We start from the raw sequence: 10,930 nt of genomic DNA, 5'->3' as shown, positions 1-10,930 counted from the left end.
GGGGAAAGGGCCAGGACACCTGACAATAAAGGGCACGGATGGGAGGGGGGAGAACCTAGGTGCCCGGGGGCGGGGCCCCGCTTGGGGGCGGATAATAACAACACTAGCACAGCGAGAGCGAGAGAGAGCGCGCGCGCGCTGCTGGTGTCACGTGGGCTAAAGGCCCAGCGCGCGCGCGCGCGCGCGCGTGTGTGTGTGTGTGTGTGCGCGCGCGTGCGCGCGCATGCCTTTTACCCCCCCCCGCCCCATCCGTCTCCTCGATCGAGGCGTTCCGTCCCGGCCAATGGGGAGGCGGCGCTGTCGTTTAACCCCTGGCCTGGCGGAGCTGCAGGGAACGCGGAGCAGGAAGCGCTGAGGTGAGGGGCTGGGGAGCCCGGCCGCCGCCCTCTCCCCGCTGTGGGCAGCAGCCACCGGGGAGCGAGGCCTGTGGGGAAGCGAGAGGCGCCTGTCGTCGCTGCCGCCACGGTCTCCGCTTCCCCTGGCCGGCGAGGGAAGCAGCCCGCGCGGCAGCTAAGGAGGCTGGGAGCGACGGAGGCTGAGGAACCGCTCCGGAGATGATGCCGGTGAGTGCGAGACCCGCTTCGTCCGGGGCGCCCCGATCCCCCGCTGAGGGCGGCTGCGCTCCTCCTCCCTTGTAGCCGAGTTCGTGCTCATTTCTTTGGCCGGGCATGGCCAGCCAGGCGGTGAGGCTGGGAAAGGCGCGCGGCACCACAGCCCCCCTCTTCGGTCTCTGTTGGGTGTAGGCCACTTCGCGGTGGGGGAGGGGGACCCAGCCAATTACACACCCGGTGCGGGCTGAAATGCCCCGTGCCCCGGGGTGGGCGTGGGGCCCCGTGTCACCCCTCCCATCTTTGCCTGGCTGGGGAGGCTTCTCTCAGAGCGAGGCGGCAGCCTCGTCTGCCCCTGTCCGTTTGTCCTGCGGGCAGAGGGGCTGCCCAGCCTCCTTGGGGGCCGCGCGTCTGACAGCCAGCCCTGGGCGTGACGGGCCAAGGACCCTGTGGATTTCGCGCTCCGCACTGCATGGCAGGTCTCCGGGCTCTGGAGACCACTCGTGCTTCTGTGGTACATTAGTTTCCTGCTGATCCGTGGGGAGCAGGTTCGAGCCCTGTGGTTCCTCAGCGGTTACAGCGTGGGCTGGATTTTTCGTCGTGAAGCCTTGTTTGTTTTTCTTTAAACACATTTTCATCGGCCACGTGTGCAGAAGGGTTAATAAGAGCTCTCTCGGGTACGAGGTACATCTTTGGTCCTTTCTCAAGCGGCTTCATGCGCTTTCCTGATAGGAGGAATCCATGGAGCAGCTATATCTTCAGCCTCTCCATCTCAGGATGGCAGGATATCTCTCCCGTGTCTCCTTTCTCTGCTTCTTGCAACTTCAGTGTGGAGATTTAACTTTTTTTATTTTAAAAAGTTAAACAAACAAATTAATTTGCCTCTCTCTCCACATAAGAGTGGAGATTGCGTGTGGGTTTGGTGCAGTGGCCAGGAGAGAGTTGTGCTTGATGCCAGTATTGGGTTTGTGGCTAACTCTTGAGACTTGAAAAAAGAAAAGGAGGACTTGTGGCACCTTAGAGACTAACGCATCCGATGAAGTGAGCTGTAGCTCACAAAAGCTTATGCTCAAATAAATTTGTTAGTCTCTAAGGTGCCACAAGTCCTCCTTTTCTTTTTGTGGATACAGACTAACAGGGTTGCTACTCTGAAACCTGTCTTGAGACTTGAGTAACACAGCCATATTCATTTGTTGATTTCAAGTTCAAGTTTGGGTTATTAAAAAGTTCATATTGGGTGTCTTATTTTGATCTGTTTTCTTTAATTAGAATTGAAATGTGTTTTTTAACTTAAAAAACTCCTCCACCCTGTAGCCAGAACACTGCAGCAGGCTGCTTCTCAGTGAGAATATGGAAGTGAAATTGAGTTAAAACTGACTATTTCTGCTCAAGCTTGAGAGGAAATTCAGAAACTAAGAGTAAATTAGATCTAAATTTTCATTTTGACCAGTACAAGGTGGTGGTTACCATGAGATATTTTTAAATTATTTTTTCATCTGGTTTTCAGCTACCAAATACAAAAGGATTCCATTAAGATTAAAAAAATCTTGTAAAACAGATTTACCAAAAACAGGGACAATAAGAATAATTGACTTGTAGTCCATAAACCTATGGATCTTGTGCAGTTTTAGAGAGTGGAGGGGAAAAAATGACTAGTAATTTTATCAGCTTTTATGCTTCAGAAAAGGTAACATGTAAACTATAGGTCATGGAAATCTCTGATTTAAATATACTTGTTTGCCATTGCCTCCTGTTAGCATATGCTTTTTGGACTGGGAGAACTTCAGAAGTGAAGTGTTTGCACTCTTTCTAGGCCATTTGGTTAGTCTGAATGTTTTTTGTATTCACTCCAGGCTAGTTTTAAATATTGCAGTTGCTTGTGGTAGTCTTGAGGTAACTCTTTATTATGTTTCTGAAACTTCAAAGTATTTTAGTATTGTCTTTTAATACAAAAAATTCCCTTACAACAGCTATATCAGTTTTGAAAACTAGAAGTTGCTAAATCCAAATTCTGAAATATTTGATATGTTTTCCTTTCTGAAGAATTGAGTGAATCCTGTGGTAATGAAATTAATAAATAACACTCACTTGAATCTGTCATAATGTAGCACATATGTGTACTTGGATCTCTTTTTTGAGAGTGCACCTCAATCCTGATCTAGTTTATCCTGGATATTCTACTTTTGGACCTCTAGAAAAATGTCAAATACCAAATTCTGTCTGTAGTGATCTAGTTTTGTGAGCAGACCATCTGGGGGACTGGAATGGGACTAGACTTAGTTTCACTTGTGACTCAAAATAAGTTTTGAGCCCAGATTTTCAGGAGTGAAAGGTTAGTGCCCTAATTTATTGTATGAGGTAGCTCCTAGACAAATTAATGAAAGATTTCATGAAATAGCTTTTGAATAATTAGTGAACAAAAACATCTTTGCCAGACACTTTACATATTACCAGAACTATACTCTGTGGTTAACAGCTGTTTAGCCAGTATTTGTTTTAACAAGGTAAATGGAAAAGTTTAGAAATAACTGAATCTGTATCCAACTGTTCTGTTGACTCAGTGATCAGATATCCAGGAATTGAATGGTAAACTTGACAGCTAATGGGTTGAAACTGGATTTCATCCTTAATTCCTAAATGTCTCAACTTGATGGGGAAGCATGATTCCTTTCTACCTTCCCTCCATGCTTCTCCCCCCCCACCCCCACACACAAAGGGAAGAGGGAGGATATCCTCTCCAGAAAGAGGTTTTACCAATACGGATCTTCTTGCCATTTGCACACCTTTTCTCTCCTTCTAAACTCTTCTTCCTTACTCTGCTGCATCTTGGTGGAATACAAGAGTAACTGTTCAGTTAGTGCTTCCTGTGGTCCTGCGTGGTTGAATTCCCTGTAGTAATGATGTAGAGTGGATTGATTTAAATCAAGGTGATTTTAAATTATTTAAATCACCAAGTAAAAAGCCTTGGTTATAAATCTGGTATCAACTTTTCCATTCATACTTTAGTTGTTTTTCTAAAGAAAGGTGCATTCCCAATTGTTGATGTAACAGTTACAAGAAGTTGATTTTTACAACTAGAGCCTTTACACTGGTTGTGCCATAACTGTGTATATTTACTTAAGCAATTATGTAGCTTAATATTTCCAGGTTCCTATTAATTGTACGTTTTTAGTATGTTAGAAAATGGTGAATGCTATATTACTTATTTACTAGATAATTTTTTGCTCGTGATGTGTTTAAGCTGCATTAGGATGGTAACTGGAATTTAATTAAACACAACAGCATATAAAATTTATTTTATTAAAGCAAGCCCTTAATACAGTGCATGATCAGTTGTGCCATATTTGTAAAGCTTGACCTCACGCTAGGTATTTTCCTCTGATGTCTTTAACTCAAAATTTTTGATAGGCTCCTTGATTGAACATATTTATATCTTTTGAGAGATCATTTTAGGCCTTGACACCTTTACTATGTTGTATTAAATTCAGATTTAATTTTAAATCTTCTTTTAAAAAATAAACCTTATGTGACAAAGTTCCTCCTCTGCCTTGGTGGGTCCTGCGCTTATTGGCAGATTTGCTCGCCTCAGATTCATGGCAGCCCTCAGTTTGGCCATTTTTGCTAGTGGCTCAAACCTGCCTTTCACTCATCTAACCTCATCACTGGCCAGCATGGGGAAAGGGAGGAGAACAATCCCCGTAGTCTCTTCTGATCCACCTAGTGGGTCAGGGGACAGGCCAGGGACCTTAACCTCTGGTGGAACCCACACTCCAGGTCAACTCCTCTTGTATCAAATAGGAAGATGGGTGGGGGGAAGAAACCCAGGCCCACCCTCTACTCTGGGTTCCAGCCCAGGGCCTTATGGATCACAGCTGTCTACAGGTTTCAGAGTAGCAGCCGTGTTAGTCTGTATTCGCAAACAGAAAAGGAGTACTTGTGGCACCTTAGAGACTAACCAATTTATTTGAGCATAAGCTTTTGTAAGCTACAGCTCACTTCATCGGATGCATACTGTGGAAAGTACAGAACTTTTTATACACACAAAGCATGAAAAAATGGGTGTTTACCACTACAAAAGGTTTTCTCTCCCCCCCCCCCCCCCTCTCCTGCTGGTAATAGCTTATCTAAAGTGATCACTCTCCTTACAATGTAACAGCTGCATGACAGCTACAACTCCCTGGGCTACTTCCCCCATGGCCTCCTCCCAACACCTCCTTTATCCTCACCGCAGGACCTTCCTCCTGATGATACTTATACTCAGTCTTCCAGCAGTACAGCTTCTCACTCTCAACTCCTTGTGCGCCTCTTGCTCCCAGCTCCTCGCATGCTCTTTACTATTGAAGTGAGGTCCTCTTTAAACCAGGTGTTCTAATTAGCCAGCCTGCCTGCCTTAGTTGGTTCCAGCAACTTCCTGATGGTTCTGAAACAGCCCATTATCTTGGGGGAAAAGGAACCTGCTGAATCTGGGGCTAATGTATCTACCTTCTAGCACACTCCTATAGCCATCTGGCCTGACCCTGTCACACTTAGTATAATTCAAATAAAATTGTAATCCACCCTACTAATGGGAAATGGACAGAATGCCATGCAGTTTGTCAGTTTTGCTCAGCTGGGAAATATTATGCAGGAGCAAAAATGGTAAACTTTTGGGTCTCCAGCTGTAGTCCCCATCCCAAAGTACTTTAATCAAGACATACATGTCCATTTTTTATAAACAGTTGATATCACTGAGCTACTTTCACCAAAAGAAGTAAAAACATCTTTGATTTTTGTCTCATTTGATTGTTCTTAGTGGTAAGGCAAAATGTACAAAACCAGTAACTATCTGATACCTTTTCATCATCTAACTTAATGTGTCTCTTTACAGGTTAAAGTAGCCATTATGAATGTTGACTTCCAAAAGTGCTGTGGGTACTCCTGGCAACGCAATTGCATTGACCATAACCAGTTTTGAGGAGGCTACCTTTCTTTTCCATCACCTCTTCTGCTCCATCAGCAACTGTATAATTCTTAGTCTATCATTATTACATTGAAGTGAGCTGTAGCTCACAGAAGCTTATGCTCAAATAAATTGGTTAGTCTCTAAGGTGCCACAAGTACTCCTTTTCTTTTTGCGAATACAGACTAACACGGCTGTTACTCTGAAATCTGTCATTATTATGTAGGAACTCAGGTTTGTCCACTCTCTGGGGTGGGAGTTGTTTTATGACTGTTCAGTGTCCTAGAACTGAAGCTTTGTGAGGTTGGGGGAGGGAGTTAACTGGGGAAGACATCTTAAAGGGAATATGCAATTAAAGCACTTCTCCTTGGATGATGGCTTCAAAGTGACCTGACCTTGCAGATTACTATCAGCCCTTTTCCCTTTTGACTCACCAGTGTCTTCCTTTCCTGCACAAGAGGAGATGTGGTTGGGGAGGAGCTGCTACAGTAGAGCTCGGCAACAGACATAAAGTATTCCTCCAATATACCATTTGATTTCTAGGTGGTAGTTTGTTGGTTCTCACTTCCACATCCTATGCAGGGATGTGGATTTCGTCTCTATGGCTTGGGAATGAAAACTTGTGGGCTGTGCACCTTTAGTAGAGAGACAGGGAAGAAAGATGTTCTTGTATAAGAAGTTGTGATGCATGGGGTTCATTGAGATGAATTTTAGGTTTCCCCTATCTTCCTCAAGCAACTCCTATTTTGTTTTGTGGAACTTTGGCCTAGGTGTTGGTTTTTTATCTTGGATAGGTTGGCCTGCTGATAGCCAGTATCTGTAGTTTTGTGGTCTGGAAGGCTTCAGCTGTCTTTGTCTGGATAAAGAAAAAGGAGTACTTGTGGCACCTTAGAGACTAACCAATTTATCTGAGCATAAGCTTTCGTGAGCTACAGCTCACTTCATCGGATGCATCCGATGAAGTGAGCTGTAGCTCACGAAAGCTTATGCTCAGATAAATTGGTTAGTCTCTAAGGTGCCACAAGTACTCCTTTTTCTTTTTGCGAATACAGTCTAACACAGCTGTTACTCTGAAATTTGTCTGGCTAGAATCCTGTGGTGGTTAAGATGAAACCTTAACTTTGGATCTAAAGTTAAGATGCCTTTTTGGTGTGTGGGTTTTTTTTTTGTGAGGGCTAATCAGTTATTTAGTGTTTGTGGTTTTTGTTCCTTTGTGTTTTGCAGCTTAGTATGGTAGTACTTGAAATTATATCCCTTTTGGAAAATGCATGGTGGCTAAGTATATGAAGTTTGAGTCAGTCGCAGTCTGGAGCCCTAGTGTCTGTGTGTGTGTGGTTTTTTTTTTTTTTTAAAACAACAAGAACAACAACAAAAATCTTTACTGCATATATAACAGAACTGTTTTTAAACAAAATTTCCCAAAGGAGTCTACTTTTGTATTAAGTGCCTGCAGGACTTATTTTTATATATATAAAGTTGGCTTTCAGATGAATGCTGAGACGCATACACTGTCATAAAGGTGCAGACAACATTTAATTTTTTTAAATTTATATTTTCCAAGAAGTCAAATGTGGGCATGGCTTGACCCTAATTTAAATCAGAATAAATATACACTTGATTTAGACTTCTTTTTACTCAGCAAGGTCAACTCTTCTGTATTCTAATTGTAGAGGTACATATGTCAACTTGACATTTGTAAATTCAGTTTCAGTTTGAATGCTTGGAGTTGGCAGTACTGCATTCATCCTGTTTTATGCCTATTCTTGTTCTTCCCCATCCTCTTGGTTCCACTATGGGTATGTTTCACACTGCAAAAAAAAAAAGACCTGAATCAGCAAGTCCAAGACCTGGCCTAAACTACACAGTTAGGTTGACATAAGGCAGCTTATGTCGATATAACTGTCAGTGTACACACTATAGCCTTGCTCCTGCTAATGTAAGTGCGCTACTACACCAACATCATGACTCCACCTCCATGACAGACATAGGGCTTGTGTTGGTGTAGATAGGGCACTGCGTTACAAGACAGTCAACAGCTGATGTAAGTCAACTTCATGGCTAGGCTGGAGCTGTGAAATTGACAAGAAACCCTGGCACCAGGTCTCTGCTCCAAGCCAGACTGCCACCCAGGCTGCTAGCTTGGGCTTCTCCATGGGCTCCCTACTGTGCTCCTCCCACCCCCCCCCCCCAGGTCCCAGCTCTTGGCTGCCAGCAGGGAGCCCAGCTGCACTGAGGCTCCTGGCTCAGAGCCCAGCTGTCCACCTCCTGCTGGTCCGGTTCTTGGTTCCCCACCAAGAGCATGTCAGCTGGACTCTGGGTGCGGATCTCTGTGCTGGAGGTGAGAAGCCCTGGGCAGCTTCCCCCAGCTGGGAACAGGAAGGCAAGAAGCCCTGGGGCCAGCTGGGTTCCTAGTGGGGAGCTGCATGGAGCTGAGAGTCCTGGCTCTCAGCCCCCCACACTGCCCCTCTTCAGTCAGTGGAAGTATTCCTGGTGAGGATGTGCACCACCAACAGAAGGAGGTTAGTGTGGACATCTACAGCCACCACGTTTAATTCCTGCGGTGGCTGTAGGTCAACCTAGCTTAGGCCCACTTAAGATTGTAGTGTAAACATGCCTTTAAGAGCCTGGATCAACTGATTCACCCCCATTGCTGGCTCTTGAGCTATGTCTCAGAGACCAGGCTCCAGCCTGAACCCCTACATCTGCACTCTATTTTTAGCATTGGATTGTGAGCCCAGGTCAGTTGACTCCAGCTTCTGAGACTTGCTGCTGTGGATATCTTTTTGGAGTGTAGATATAGTGTTTTTTAGGCTAGTTCTTAAGAGGTGGAAATAAAAATAAGAGCATACTGCTTTCACTTTGTTGTGCCATTCAGTTGGGCAACAGACTGCGGGGGGGGTGTGTGTGAGGGGATATTAACTTTGAACTAGGAGACATGTATATATGTCGGTCTACTGATTCCTGTCCCTAATGTCTACTTTAAGGTAACATTTCATCAATTTGCATTCTGAAGAATACATTTACAAATGAAGCCTTCATTTATTAATGAAATCTTAGGTTTTTTGCAGACTGTGTTTTACAAAAAGTATGGGGAGACCTTTTAATTCTTTAAACACACAATTTACCATAAATAGACCTCCAGTATAATCCTGTTCAGCCAAACTTTAGGTTCTGAAAAGATTTACTTCAGAAGCAATGTTAAGAAATTAATTTGACATTACTTGGCTCAATCATTTTTCTTTTTGAGCTGGGTAAATAAAGCAATGGTATCAGTACATGAAGACTAGGTTTTGTAGATTTCAGTTACATCCTGGGATATTGCCATAATTTTGTAGTGGTAGAGTTAGTGGGCATAACTTGAATTTTAATTTCTTTTATTCAATAAGAAATCTAAAAACTGCACATTTTAATCAATTTTATAATACATGAAGCACCTAGATTTGTAATACTGTCGAAGATGAAGACAAATATATAAAGTCTCATCCTTCTGTCTTTGAACACATGAATAGACTTGTTGCAAGAAGCTAAATTTTAATTCTTCAAGAATAAGGGAGAAATGTAATCAATCTTTAAGGGGTTGACTGAGGGTGGGGAGAAAACATTGTTTTGATAACCTGGGTCTTTGGAAGAGTGGCGCTGATGACTCAGGCTCTGGCAAAGACATGCAGTGTGGTGGGTAGCATGGGAAATAAGCATCTCTGACTTGTGTGGTTATGATGCATATGAATTTAACCAATAATACTGTGCTTCAACATGTGGATTAGACCACCCAAGATGCAAACGGTCATGATTTGTTTGTAAAATAGATCACCAGGATCCACTTGCGGCAACCATCCTTCACATACCCAAGAGGCTAACAGTTAGTTTATGGATGTTTCAAATCTTTAGTCTTAAAGTCATAAAATATGAAAGCATCATGTTTCAAACTCCTTCAGGTACCAATTCAAATAATTAATTTTTATATTGTATTTAAAAATGACAAGCCACTGGCACTAATGACAGGCAAATAAGTGAAGCCTGATATTTATTTGTGCCTTATGAAGGCATTTAAAACTCCCTCCTTCTCTATGGTTACCAGTGCTTGTTTTTTATTTCACAGGCTGTTTAATATGTTGTTCTGTAGACTAACTAGTGTGAACTAGCATTAGGGCTCAAAACCAACTGGACTGTGTATTTTTGAAGATAAGATACTTTGATTAGTGTTCACTGTATTTTTTTAAAAAAAGAAAAGGAGTACTTTGTGGCACCTTAGAGACTAACCAATTTATTTGAGCATGAGCTTCCGTGAGCTACAGCTCACTTCATCGGATGCATACTGTGGAAATTGCAGAAGACATTATTATATACTCAGACACCATGAACCAATACCTCCTCGCACCCCACTCTCCTGATGATCACTTTAGATAAGCTATTATCAGCAGGAGAGTGGGGTGGGAGGAGGTATTGGTTCATGGTGTCTGTGTATATAATGTCTTCTGCAATTTCCACAGTGTGCATCCGATGAAGTGAGCTGTAGCTCACGAAAGCTCATGCTCAAATAAATTGGTTAGTCTCTAAGGTGCCACAAGTAGTCTGTATTCGCAAAAAGAAAAGGAGTATCTTTTAATATTGTCTAAAGAAAGCATCTCTGCATGCAGCTCTGAATATTTCAGCATGTGTGCAGGATTACTACTTTTTTCACATACTACTTTTTTGTCCACAATTGTCTAAGTTTTGGAGAAGATGTTTGAATCAGATTCTTTGGAGTGTGAAAGATTTGTAGTGGGAGACCTACCCTGTGCTCTTCAATCATGTCAGAATCGATTTAATTATTTTAAAGCCACACCCATAGACTAGTTGTTAAAATAGACACCATCTCACTTGACATGACAGCATGTTCTATTTGTGTTAGCTGTCTTCTAAATTTTTTTAATGCTGTAGCTTACCTGCTTTATTCTGCAACTTACTATTTTTCTTCTATCTTGAAAGAAGGGAAGAACTTAGGGCCTGATCCATGGTTCCTCCTTTGACAAAACAGGATCCAAAAGCTGCCATATGAGGGCAGGTGGAGATTCCATCAGCACTGCAGAATTCTTTATTGGTATAGAGCCAGCCAAACTAGCTCTGTCCTCCTTTCCTAATGTAGGCCAAGTGTGACTTGTGATTTGATGTTTCCCAACAAATGCTACAATAGCGCCTTAAGCTATAGCAGCCCTAAAATGATCTAATGTAGGCTGGAGGCCAAACTGGCCACTAACTGTCATGGTTTTCTAAAATAAAAAAATATAAACTTATGTACATGAGACAGGCCTAAAAAGTAATTAAATATTTTTCACTTTTTTTTTTTTAAATACTAGGAATGTAAAATCTGATCTTCTGTGGCTTGTTGGAGAACCACTGAAGTGTAAAATAGCTTGGTCTGAGGCATTACATTCTCAGAACTGGCCTACACTTAAATTAGGTT

At 42.9% G+C, this 10,930-nt stretch overlaps 1 protein-coding gene across 1 annotated transcript in view; it reads left to right on the top strand.

The window, feature by feature from the left end:
- The first annotated feature begins 269 nt into the window (after window positions 1-269).
- PPP1R13B (protein phosphatase 1 regulatory subunit 13B) overlaps window positions 270-10,930 on the top strand; it is a 143,504-nt gene continuing 132,843 nt past the window's right edge. The window contains exon 1 of the mRNA XM_074956311.1: window positions 270-563. Coding sequence (XP_074812412.1) covers window positions 555-563 — 9 coding nt within the window. The 5' untranslated portion in view covers window positions 270-554. The remainder of the gene's footprint in view (window positions 564-10,930) is intronic.

This window comes from Natator depressus, chromosome 6 (genome assembly GCF_965152275.1).
Source record: "Natator depressus isolate rNatDep1 chromosome 6, rNatDep2.hap1, whole genome shotgun sequence".
NCBI lineage: Eukaryota > Metazoa > Chordata > Testudines > Cheloniidae > Natator > Natator depressus.
This window is presented reverse-complemented; position numbering and strand designations above follow the sequence as displayed.